The following is a 13,399-nucleotide window of genomic DNA, read 5'->3' as shown; positions in this document are numbered from 1 at the left end:
CTAGACAATAACTTCCTGAATTTTGGCTTGCAGTTAATCAATATTATAATGATGGAGGAAAGTACATTAATAATTCCTACTATTACTGACCTTGAACAAGTCATTGCTCTTCAGTTTCCCCATCTGTAGAATGGGGATAATAATACTTTCATCAAAGGAGCATTGTGCAGTGTGATTAATTAATGTTTTGAGATCTTTAGCTGAAAAGACCCTTTTGAAGTGCAAATTACTGTTATCTCTGAGGTGGCTGATGATATTAAATAGTTGTACAACATCACACATGCGTCACTTCCAGGCAGTAAAGAAAGAAAAAGCCCTAATATAATCCTTTTAAATGACTTTATTTTAATTAAAATTCTCAAAGAGTCCTACAATATCAGGCAATGTTTTGGCAGTAGAGAGCATTCTTTTCATACTGCCGGGATGTGACAGATGTGAGACATTGTAGCTTCCTTTGAAAATCAACCATTTGCAAAGCTGGTTTGAAAGACAATCTACCTAACTAGGCTACACTCTGGTAATTAGTAAGGTTTATTATTTTTGGTGAAGTGCAGCCTAAAGATTCTGATTCTGTAGAAGTAGTAGGGTTTCCAGCAAGAAAGAGATTCTCCTAAAGGTTAACTAGGCATAAAGTATTATTAAAGGCTGTATTTGATCATGCGAATGAGCATTTGTGCCTGGTATCTTCATTGGCAAATCTCTTTGGGTTCTTGTCCTCTGGTGCTGTGGGTGGAGGAGGAATGCAGTCACTTCCAGAAGCAGCTGTTACAGTGCAGCCAGTCTCTGTGCTTGCTGCTGCGGGGTGGGCACATCAGTCAACAGAATATCGCAGTCCCACCTTGGGCCATGCTAAAAGCACAGCCAAATGGCTTGTAAGCAAATTAGACACCATTTCTGTTGTTCTGAAACACCTTTGGGTACAGGAAGAAGGAGCCAGGATCAGCAATTAAAAAAACCTTAAAAGATCCTCTTTCTCTAGTGTTTCTAGCCTGATATTACATCCTTCTGCATTTATAGTGCAAAAGGGTGTTAAATTAAATCTAAAAGTTCCTTGTCCTTATTTTAACATTCTTTTCATGCTGCCTCAAAACTTCACTAAAGAGAGTGGCACAAAACTCAACCACTCAGCTCCCTTCAGGCTTTCAGCCTCCTGGATGCTGGATGGTAGGTTTGAGATCATTCAGCCCATTAATTCCAATTAAAAACAGCACTCAGCTTAGAGTTCAGCCGCCTTCAGGCACATTCGTGTTCTTTGGTTTCTCCCTGGTGGAACTCATACCTTCTGTAGCCATTCCTGGCGCTGTAAGAACTTGTAATATAGTCAATTTGTATCCAAGCCTTTTTTTTTTTACTTTTCTTACAGGAATGGAGGTGGCCGCAGTGGGACGTTTTGTGCAATCAGTATTGTTTGTGAAATGCTTCAACATCAGAGGGCTGTTGATGTATTCCATGCTGTGAAGACACTGAGAAATAATAAGCCTAACATGGTGGACCTTCTGGTACGAGCTTTTTAACTGCTGCACTAAATAGAAAATGTTCCTTTTTCTCAGAAGATTCAGTCAGATTTCCAAGATTTGCAGTGGGAGTTGTTCACAAAGCAAGCAAGTCATTTTCAAAGGGGATAATGAAGTCACTTCACTTGTAAGAGTATTTTTACACTGCTTTCTTCCCAATGAGACTTTGTCTCTGTTCATTTGAATTTTTTAAGAGTTTTAAACTTTCAGCCGAACATCCTTATTAATTTTCCTTTCTAGCAGGCTGAGCCAAGTGGAGAGCAGCCCTTGCATGGGTTGAAATAATAGTTATGTAAAATGAAATGCCAGATTTTCAAATTATATATATTATAAATAGCTTAATCGCCAAGTATTTATCAAAGCCATGAATTTCAGTTTGACATCCAGAATATTGCATTTAATTATGGTTGCTCTATCTCATAAAGATTAAAGAAGTTCAGAAACAAGGGGCCATGTGCAATTATTTTCTTAGAGAGTGTTTTATGGGTGTTTTTTTTTTTTTTGTAATGGCGAATTGCTGAAGTGCCAGCTGCTACTCCACAAGAGCTGCAGAACAGCTGAAAGCAGCAAGTTCTTACGCTCCAGTGTGTAGTTCTGTACTCAGAGATGGCTGAAGCATGATATTCTGTTCTCATACCTGGGCCATAAAGACACCTTTTCCCCAGGTTCCTCGCATCTAGGCTACCTGAAAAAGAATGGGCTGCCCAGAGAAGCTGTGGTGCCCCATCCCTGGGGGTGCTCAGGGCCAGGTTGGATGGGGCCTTGGGCAGCTGAGCTGCTGGGGGGCAGCCCTGCCCACGGCACGGAGTTGGGGCTGAGTGGGCTCTGAGGTCCCTTCCAACCCAAACCATTCTGTGATTCTATAAAAAGTCCCAACCCTTCCCTTAGGCCCTGTTCTAGCCAAGCTCGTGGCACAAAGCCAAATGTTGCCAGCTGTGCAAAACGAAGAGGGAGTTCACAACTAGCACTGCGGGACCACAAGCCAGGAATGTGAAACTATGAATCTTATAACAGTAAGAAACTATCAAGCTTTCACAGAGATGGGAGGGAGCAGCTTATTTGGCTCCTCTTCCTCTGGTTTGTATTCTCAGGAGGAGAATCATCATGCTGAGAACCATACATTTTTATTTCCTAGATATTAAGATAAATGTCTACTTCTTCTTTCAGATAGTATAGTTTTGGATAGAGACTTGGCAGACCTGCTGTTTTTGGTTCTCCCGGAGCTTAAGTCCACAGAACTCACTGATCTCTTCTTCATCTATTTTATAGAAATAAAAAGAAAATTACCAGTGTGAAGATGTACAGTTGAAGAAAATGCTCTCTATAAATTCCCATTTTTGACAGTTCCCAGGTATAGATTTGTCAGGCAGCTGTCTCCATTTTTCAGCACAGAATGTTTTTAATCAAAAGATGGATGTATTATTTTAGAATATAAAAATAACTCTTAGTAAATTGGGGGTGGTCTGAGAATGTTTGAATGGTATTGAGAAGCCTTGAGAAGGTTTTTTCACTAGGAGATTTCAAAGCACTTAGGAAGGAGAGCAGTATTGGTTTTGGTATTTTACCAATAGAGAAACTAAGGTAGGGGACGATCAGGATTTTTTCCATTATCTCTTAATCCACTGACAAAGCAGAATTAGCACAACTTGAATTAGCAAGGTTCAAGAGAATTTTCACATTGATTTTTCCATTGTAAAAAGAGCAGCAGCATTCTTTTCCTGAGCCTGTTACTGATTTCATCCTTTTTGATTATTATTGTGTGTCTCTGCCTCAGTTTGCCCATCTGAAAAATGAGAATGGTAATATTCATCTACTTCTGGTAATATCCATCTACTTCTGTAAAATGCTGTAATAAGAGATGAAATGTTCAGAGTTATAACAGTATTTGACAAAAACAGCTTCAAGACTGCATTATATAAACCAGTTACATACCTTATGATCAGAGGAAGGATGGTCTTTGCAGTCCATATATAGAGATTCATCACTTAATTTCAGTGAAACCTGCAAGTGTAAAAATCTGAATGCCACATCTGTTCAGTGTGGAAAAATCTATGATATTGTTCAGCCAACATACAAAGGCAACACATGGTGTTGCGACACATCTGCTACAGCATGTACAAACCATTTTCTTAGAAATGTTATTGGACCTACCAGTAGTTGTCCTAGAAAGAAACATCAATATTCCTCTCTGAAGCCAGCTAACATAAATAAACTTTTCATATTAATCATCAAGTGAATAATAAAAATGTACTAAGGACACACATGAGTGAACACAGTGGGAAATAATAAAAAATGACTCTTTAACACAGGTTTAGTAAAAATGACAGTTCTGCTAGAGCACTAAATCAGCGTAAAGTGAGCATGGAAAAATGGAGTGGATAAGTGTTTGATCTCTTGTTTTGATCTCTGTATTGTAGCTATAGAATAATTGCCATTTCTTTAAAAACATATTCCATGAAAATAGAAAAGAATGTACATAATATATAGGGAAAAAAATTGCATAATATTGCTTTCTTTTTTTATCTTTTCTCATCCTGAAGAAGACACAAGCAGTCCATGGAACCCTGGAGGGTCTTAAAGCCTAACATGAGTTTCATTCATGACTTAGACAACATAAGCACATAGGATTTGTTTTCTTTCTAAGTGACAGCTATCAACAAAAGGATTTCTAAATTGTCACTGTTTTTTCTGGCTTTTTGATCATTGTGATATTGCTTAGCCTCTTAAATTTTAAGTTGGCCTCACTTTTCAGCTAAGAAGTGACCCAAAATTACAAGTACAGGCCATTAGATTTAATCCTTTATAATGTTTTCTTCAATAAAAAGGATAATGTATCTGGAATGTAATTGTAATCTCCCTACATGCTCAGCTAAATTTTTAATTGATTGAAGTGTGTAATAGAGAGGGGCATCTTGGTGGCAGAAATAGTCATAAAATGGTGACTGTGAATTTTTAGAACACACTTGCATTCAAAGAACCCACACCTATTTCTTTCAGCATTTTTCTTTCATTTAAATACCTGTAGCATTGCTAAATATTCCGAGAAGGAAGAGGGATATGTGTGAGCACAAAATTGTTAAGTCTCAAAGTATCACATCCCTTAATGTTGCCCTGTGGGTGAGGGTCAGTCAAAAAACTGACCTCTTTGTGCCACTTAAGATGTGAAGAGGATAAAGTCATAACTGTTCATCTCACGATGCAGACTGGGATTTCCCTGGATCTGGACCAGCTTCCCACCCATTGCAAATGGAAATAGCAATTATGCGTGGGACCGGTACCTGGAAACTTAGACTGCGTAACAGAAGAGCTGTTAGGACCCTAAAATACACATCACCATTAACTGTTTGAAAATGAATGTGAATAGGTCCAATTAATTCAGATCTGGCCTGGTCTCCTCTCATACTGTACTGAGGGAGAGCAGTACTTCAGTGTGGGTTTGAGCCACATCTAGAGGAGGAACAATGAGCAGACTTCACATTGACATGTAGTGAGCATCTGAGTATCTAGGGACAGAACATCCACCACCTCTGACAGGTTGTCCAGAGAGGTGGTGGATGCCCCATCTCTGGAGACACACAAGGTCAGGCTGGACGGGGCTCTGAGCAACTTGATCTGCTGTAGTTGTGTCTCTGTTCATTGCAGGGTAGTTGGTCTAGATGGCCTTTAAGGGTCCCTTCCAACTCAAATGACTTTATGATTGTTTGAAAATAGGAGTTATGCACTGGAAAGCATCAGACATTGGGTCTGTTTTAAGATCAACGTTTCCATGGACAAACTTCAATAACTCCAATTCTGGCAAAGCGCTGTGTGAGCATTCTGACAAATGACTAAAGGGCTGCAAGTCAATTTACTTACGTGTAGTCAATTTTTCTCATACAAGTGCATTAGAGCAGCTAACTACACGACTAATAGGAGCAGTACTGCAAATTATTGTGTGAGTAGTGTCTATTGTCTGGTTAATGTAAAGATTTTCTTATCTGAATATAAATTTGATTTGCAAACTGGTTCCCATAGACCATAGCTGATTGTAAATAATTTTAACAGAAGAGAAATATTGATTCCCTTAATTAAGTTCCTTCAATAATTGACTTTGTGGTTGTCTTGATTTTTCAGGATCAATACAAATTCTGCTATGAAGTGGCTTTGGAATACTTGAATTCTGGCTGATGGCATAAACAGCTCAGACACTGTTCCTCCCTCCACCACCACAAACAAAGCAAGTCGTTTCATGATATCTGTGTCAATGAGATGAAGACTTCTCAGTGTTACGCTTCTACTGCTTTGTATAACTGGCTCTTTTTAAGAGCCCAAAGAGATGTTTATAAAACTGCTTGCACTGCCCATTTTCCACTATTAATGCCGCTGCTTGACACCCATATGAGAGTACACCAAACCACATGGCGGTCGTTGAACACTGTATTCATATGTAGCCATCGGTGTGGTGAAGCAGCATAGTCCTCTGGTAAATAAGAGAGCACAATTATATTCTTATGAAGGAATTTGTACTCCTCGTTATATTTTGTCGCCTGTGATTCTCAGTTATTGTCATGGCCTAGTGTACATTTCTGTTCTGTGGAGAATGCTATCTGGCATTTTGATAATATATGATTTTAGTTATATTTGCATTCTAACACGTGCATAATAAATGAATCATATGTAGCTTATTTGAACTAATGGAAAGACGTGTACCAAATCATGTTAACTTTTTTGAGTTGTAATTTCTATCCACTTTGTACCATTTCAGAGAGAGAATCTTGGTAGAAGTGCAGTTAGACAAATGCAAAATACAGGATGCTCAGATTAATATATCCAAAGCTTTTTCATTTGTTTATATTGTAAATATTTTTTGATTTCATCAAATTATTTATTCATTAAAATGAATTTTTTTGTGAAGCACAGTGAGTGACAATCATTTTTATTAAGCCCTGGAAATGCTTACTGTATGATAATGTAAACATTTGTTTACCTTGTATGGATTCTCAGCTCAATAAATAATTACATACATGATAAAATCTTGTTATTTAATACCTCTTGGCATCTGAGTGCCTTCCAGTAAACCTCTTTTGACTTTAATTCCTCTGAATAATTAGCTACACCAAAGCATGCTTTTTGTGTGATCTAGTTTTAATCCAGCCAATAGCAAGAAAGATGTGTCATGCCACTATATAAAAAGAAGAGGTGAGTTGGATGAATTCAGACACACATACACAAATGGAAAACCTGAAAGTTCTGCTGCTCGGTGAAGAAGAGCTGATGTTGGTTGGGCTTGCACTACTCAGTCTTGTCAGAGGCATGTTATGCCTCACCTTCATGGATGCAGTGCAAGAAGCACAGTAGCAAAGAGGACTGAACCAGCAATGGCTTGCTGCACTGTCCTTTGGTATTCCAGATCTTTCTCTCTCACCCAGCAGAACCGAGGAGACATTGCAGGCAGAACAACTGCTCAGTACTGAAGCCTTCCAGAGCTGTACGGAAACCCAGAGCGAAGAGGTTGCAGACTGCTCAGTATTTCAGCTCTTAAAAAGATTGTTTTAACATGAGAGCCATCTGGAATGGGGACAGTATCAATATAAGTGTATCAAAGTCAAAATGTTTTGAGAGCCTTTAAATCTAAAAGGTATCCAGCCTGGATAGAATGATGCACAGCTTGTCATGTGCCAGTTCCAAATCACTGCAAAATTCAAATCTGAAGACATGAGGATTGGCTTCCTCTGCAGCTGGAAAGCATCTATTTTACAAGAAAAATTCTTTAAAATGTAGCTGACAGCTACAGGCCATTGCTGTAAACAGCAGAGAAATACTGAAGAACTTAGGAAAAACAACCCCAGCTCTGAGAAGAATGGCTGTGCTTGGGTGAGCCCTGTAGCACTACAGTCCATTGCAAGATATGCTCTGATTCACATGGAAACCTCAAATACTGTATTCCTCCAAGCAGTTTGACAGACCCGGTATAACAGCCGAGCACACTTCGCCGTAATAATTAAAGATTGCTAAAAAATTTATTTCCAGTATCTAGTCATTGAAATATGCATACATGTGTCTAATATTACCTGATGGTTCTGAGAACTTTAAGGCAGCTAAGCATGCTGAAGAAGTGCTGAGACTGAAAGTGACATAGGCAACATGATCCCAAACTTGAGCAAGATTTGTTGAAATGCAGCAAGAATTGTGGCAATCTCTCCCAAGGTCAGAAACCGCCAGTATTATTTCAGATGTTGCACTCTTCAAGACTTGCTTTGACACAGGTAGGTCTTGGGGAGTAAGTGGTGAAAGGAGTTGACAAGAAGAGAGTTCTGCAAGGTTTTTAATTTCTTTACTGATGATATCACTGATTTTCTTCTTCTTCTGGCACAGGCATAGTCAAACCACTCTGAACTTCAATGTCGTCAAATGGGAGCCAGCTCAGGAAAGTAGTAAGTCACTTTGTGTCCTCACTCTCCTACTACAGTTATCAATATGAATGATAAAAATCCAGGCTTAGGTAAAGTATTTTGGCAAGAAGAAAAAGAAAAAAAAAAAATGGAAAAAGAAAAAGCAAGATGAAGTCTTCAGGAGCCAGGGCTAAAGAAAAGAATTAGAAAGGAGCAGAAAGAAAAGGTGAACATGAAGGGCAGATATTCAAGAAGTAGCATGAAGCTTCTGAAGATTACCTGGAGGATACTATTGCAGAGGAGGCAATAGAAAGAAAACTGCAGTGACAGCCATTTCAGATGTTCATAAACCAGCTTCCCTTTTTAGTGGTACATTATGAAATCACTAGTCCAGTGCAGCTGTACAACATACAAAGAACATCAATCCTAGTTTGGGAGGAATAGAGGAAGGATGTTTTCTTCAATCCCTGCTATATAAGAGGTATATAAATTAATAAACACTTCAAATAGTTGGCCATATGTATTACCCAATTCATCATCTGTCCAGGACTTGAGGTGGTTGATTTTTGCTAAGCTCTTCTGAAAGAGCAGCAATGCTGATGGGGAGAGGCTATCACATTCAGGTATCTCTATCTTTTTAGCAGCAGTGCTCCTAGAACCTTCCTGGGCTTCTTCATCAGCAAAATGACTCAATGACTGGCCAAATATTTTCAAAGAGTACTAATGCAAAGCTTAAGGACTATGTACAGTAAAATTTGAAAACAAAGAATAGAAAATAGGATTCACAGTAAAATGTAAAACCTTATCACACAGCTGTACATGCTCAGCTTCCTATTTTATTATGTTGACCCATGATATCAAAGGCAGATGTTGGTGGTATAGTAGTACAGGGTGGACCTTCCCACCAATATTGTTACATTTTGTTGCCATGTGACACATGGCAGTAGCGGGGCAATCTGATAGAATGGCATCTGACGTGGAAGTGCAGATGAAGAAAAGATGTGTCATTGAATTCTTTCACGTGGAAAAAAATTGCTCTCGTTGACATTCATCAATGCTTGCTAAATGTTTATGGAGACCAAACAGTGGGTGTAAGCACAGTGAGGAGGTGGGTGTCATCACAGCAGCAGTGACAGTGACTTGAAAGACAAGCCACATTCCTGACGGCCATGCACAGCTGTCACATCATGAAATGAAGATCTTCTCAATCAGCTCATACACATTAATTGGCAGATTAGGAGCATGGAACTGTGTACAGAGCTAAATATCAGAGCTTCAATGCATTGGAAACAATGGTGTCAGTGTTGGAATACTGCAACATTTGCAACAGGTGGGTCCCTCAGGTGCTTGCACAGGAACAAAAACAACACTGTAATAAAGTTTGTCAGGACGTATAGAACAAATGTGAGGCTGAAGGTGACAGTTTTCTAGGTCACATCATTTATCAGTGACAAGATGTGGTGTTATCACAGTGAGCTGGAGACAAAATGGCAATCCATTTTGTGACAACATGTGAATTCCCCACTAAAGAAAAAGTTCGAGATACAGCCCTAAGCCAGTAAAGTGATGTGCACTGTACTTTGGGATAGCAAAGGGGTGATTCTTCTGGATTTCCTTGAAACTGGATAAACCATCAACTCTGACTGCTGTGTCACAGCACTGATTAAGCCAAAGGCTTGAACTTTCAGAGTTAGACCAGAGAAGAAGACAACCATTCTTTTCCAACATGATAACACCTGACTCCATACTAGTTTGAAGACTGTGGACACACTGCCAGTCTTGGTTGGACTCTCCTACCACACTCACCATATAGTCTGGATCTGGTGCCTTTTGACTTCCATCTGTGTAGGCCAATGAAAGATGGACTGCATGGGCAACATTTTCCTAGTAATAATGTCACTGTAGCAGCTGTGAAACTGGATCACCTCTGCTGGTACAGATTTTTTTGAGTGTGACATGCAGGCTCTTGTTCATTGTTGGCAAAAATGCATAAGCAATTGGTGGTGACTATGTTGAAAAATAATATTCTGTGGTTGAGAATTTGATCTATCAAACAGTGTTGTTGTGCTTTTTGTATCCCTTGTAGTTTCCAAGGAAATAAATAAGAAGCATTACTCTTGGAGTGACCTATATGTTTTGTCAACCTTGTCTGGAAAAAATAGTGCAGCTCATGTCTGAATTTTACTGCCAAACACTCAGCTGTATTAAAAGAAAAACAAAATCAGAAATAGCAAAAAACTGTACAGTTCAACTCTGTTGTTTTGATATTCATTAAGGTGGCCTATATACATAACTCTATAAATACCTGAAGGGAGGCTGTAGTGAGCTGGGGGTCAGCCTATTCTCTCATGTAACTAGTGATAGGATGAGAGGGAATGGCCTCAAGTTGCACCAAGAGAGTTTCAGGTTGGATGTCAGGAAATACTACTCCAAAAGAGCGGACAGGCATTGGAATGGGCTGTCCAGGGAGGTGGTGGAGTCACCAACCTGGAGGTGTTCAAGAACCATATAGATGTTGTACTGAGGGACATGGTTTAGTGAAAACTATTGGTGCTACGAGGACAGTTGGACTGAATGATCTTGTAGGTCTTTTCCAACCTTGGTCATTCAGTAATTCCATGATTTTGTGATTCTGTGAAGCCAATAACTGTTGTCACATTTGTGACAGAGCACCAGTGACAAGAAATAAAAACCCAACAGACCATGTTAAAAAAATGTGATTTCTATCAGATCTCCTTTTCTGTTGTTTGCTTATTTATTTTCTCTAGCCTGGACTTTATCTATATAGTGAAATCACACATTCACGTGAATTTGCATTGCCCTGGTCATCCCCATGCTGCCAGTGGGAGAGGTCCAAAGCTGCTCACAGGAGGCAGCTTGCTCCATGCCAACCCAGTGCTGCCTGTTCTCTGCCAACAGTCACTGCTCACCTTCCACATCCTCACCTCTAGGCATCTTTGCAGCTCCTCAGTGCTAGGCCAGGCAGAGCAGAAGTGCTGTACTGCTTGCAAGCTTGTACTGTGCAACAGAGCATGGCACTTCGATAGCCTTCCTGGAAGATGCTTTGCTCTTGGTTGCCACTGTCCTGCTTCTCACTCTAGGATCAAATTTAACACCCACTATGAGCCTCCAGTCCACGTCCCTTCCAGTCTTGTCATCGCAGGAAACTACACTCTCTCTGGGTAATAGGTAGAAAGGGAATACGAGGCATGCAGAGATTGGGATTTTTCTAATGCCATGGTTTTTTCTGTCTATGCATAACACTCCATGCACAAAAGCACAGAAGAAATGTACTTTGACAATGAGGAGTGTGAGCTGCTTGCTGTAGCTTGTCTAAGGAAGGTACCAGGGGAGATGAATATCTCGTATTCACTGACAGCCTTTTCAAAGCAACTCTTCTACTGTTGTGTTTTCAGTAGCAACTGGAGGATTTTTAATTGTATCTCTACAGTCCTGATATTTCCAGTAATTTTTTTGTGTGTAAGAAGTTTTGTTCAAAGGCCACAATTAAAGAACTATCATTCATGCTAGACGTACACTGCTACTGCTGCTATGCCAGAGTACATGCCATCAAAACTTCCTGTCTTACAAATGCTTACATTAATATCCTTTTGCCCATTCTCACTTGTGCATGAAAAGCAACTTGATAGTAACACACATTTTGCATTTGAGTGCATCCAGCCTTGTACTAGTCATGTCCTGGCGGTGTTCTGGGTCTGTCTGGGATCTAGTTAGTCTTCTTCATAGCTGGCCATATGCCGCTATGTTTTGGATTTACGACCAAAACAGTGTTCATAACACACTGAGATTTGGGGTATTGCTGGTCAGTATTTGCAGGGTTGGAGATTCATGATCCTTGAGGTCCCTTCCAACCCTGGCCATCCTGTGATTCTGTGATTTGCACACTGATAAGGCCATTCCTATTTCTCACCCTGCCCCCCGCAAAGGGAGGAGGCGGGCTACACAGCCAGGACAGCTGACTCAGCCTGACAAAAGCGATATCCCATGCCATGTAACATCATGCTTTGCAATAAAACATGGGAATGAAGTGTCTGAGTGGGTGGTAACCATTGCTGGAAACTGCTACTTGTGGCTGCTGAGTGATTGTTTTTGCATCACTTGTGGTGAGTTTTTTTTCTTTCTTCTTCATCTTTCCTTCATATGTTAAACTATGACAGCATATCCTGAGTTGGAAGGAACCCAGAAAGACCACTGAGTCTAACTCTTGGCTCCACACAGACCACTCAAAATTCAAACCCCAATTGTTTGAGAGCACTGTCCAGATGCCCCTTGAATTCCAGCACTTGGGGCCGTGCCCACTGCCCTGGGCAGCCTGTTCGATGCCCACCGCCTTCTGGTGCAGCACCTCTCCCTAACCCCCAGCTGCCCCTCTCCTGGCACAGCTCCATGCCATTCCCTCGGGCCCTGTCGCTGTCACACAGAGCAGAGCTCAGCGCTGCCCCTCAGCTCCCTGCTGCAGCCATCATCAGGCCTCCCCTCAGCTCCTCTGCACTGCGCTGAGCACACCTGAGTCCTCAGCTGTTCCTCATGTCTTGTCTGCAGACCCTTCACTATTTTCGTAGCCCTCCTTTGGATGCTCTCTAATAATTGTATTATATTTTGTCACCTTTGATCCCTGTGTTTCCCTCATTTTGTCCTTCCCACTCTCTTTCTCCTCCCACTGGGAAAGAGGCTGCTGTGTGAAAATGTGGGGATGATACTTGGCCTTCTCTGTATTCACAGCATTCAGCGCGTTTTAAGTGCTGTCTATAACTAATGGTTACTACAACAAAAAATCTGTGCTAGCACTTCTGTTCTGCCACGAACAAATCATACAGATACACAACACCTGCCTGTAACCTCTTAGACGGTAGATGTTATACATGGAGGTGGCATCTGACCCTGAGGAGTTGTTCCCACAGGAACTATTACCTTCCGATAACTCAGAGCACTGTGCTGCATCATGTCCTTAGTCCTCGCATTACACATGGGGCAGCATAAGGACACAGCATAAGGACAATGACCTTTGTTGGCCATGCACAGGAATTTCATCAGTACTGCACACTACACAGACTGCAGTGTAGGCTTGGCTGCAGTTTCATCCAGCCCAGTGATATTAGAGGAAGGGGAGGAGAACAGTACATTTAATTTGTGTATACATTGGCCTTTTCCTGGTGGAATATGAACTAAGTACACCCCACAAACTATTTTTCACATCCTTGTGCTTCTAAGCTGCCTGTACTGATCTGTCACAATCTGGTAAGAAGTAGTGCAATCGTGAGTCTCCAGCTCATCCAGTAACAATACATGAGCAATTTGCCTTCTGCCTTCTTAGGCAGCCTTGTGCTAAGCTATGCCTCAGACTGTCAGCCAGGAGCAGCAGGTGAGTGCTGTTGTAATTGGAATGAAGTTCTGCTATGTTAAACTGCACTGCCTTCCTACCAGATGAGGGAGCATGCTGATCAGACTGTGCTCCCCCTCTTTGTCTGCATTCTTTCCACCCTCACCCTTGAT

General features: G+C 40.8%; 1 protein-coding gene across 6 annotated transcripts in view; it reads left to right on the top strand.

Moving 5' to 3' along the window:
- Window positions 1-6,526, top strand: part of PTPRM (protein tyrosine phosphatase receptor type M) — a 454,600-nt gene extending 448,074 nt beyond the window's left edge. For all 6 annotated transcript variants that reach the window (XM_085220805.1, XM_085220804.1, XM_085220803.1 and 3 more), the window contains 2 exons: window positions 1,364-1,499; window positions 5,628-6,526. In XM_085220805.1, coding sequence (XP_085076931.1) covers window positions 1,364-1,499; window positions 5,628-5,681 — 190 coding nt within the window. In that variant the 3' untranslated portion in view covers window positions 5,682-6,526. The remainder of the gene's footprint in view (window positions 1-1,363; window positions 1,500-5,627) is intronic.
- The last annotated feature ends 6,873 nt before the right edge of the window (window positions 6,527-13,399 follow it).

The sequence above is a fragment of the Meleagris gallopavo genome, chromosome 3 (genome assembly GCF_905368555.1).
Source record: "Meleagris gallopavo chromosome 3, MGAL_WU_HG_1.1, whole genome shotgun sequence".
Classification (NCBI taxonomy): domain Eukaryota; kingdom Metazoa; phylum Chordata; class Aves; order Galliformes; family Phasianidae; genus Meleagris; species Meleagris gallopavo.
The sequence above is the reverse complement of the archived record's forward strand: the minus strand, read 5'-3'. Positions and strand labels throughout refer to the sequence as shown.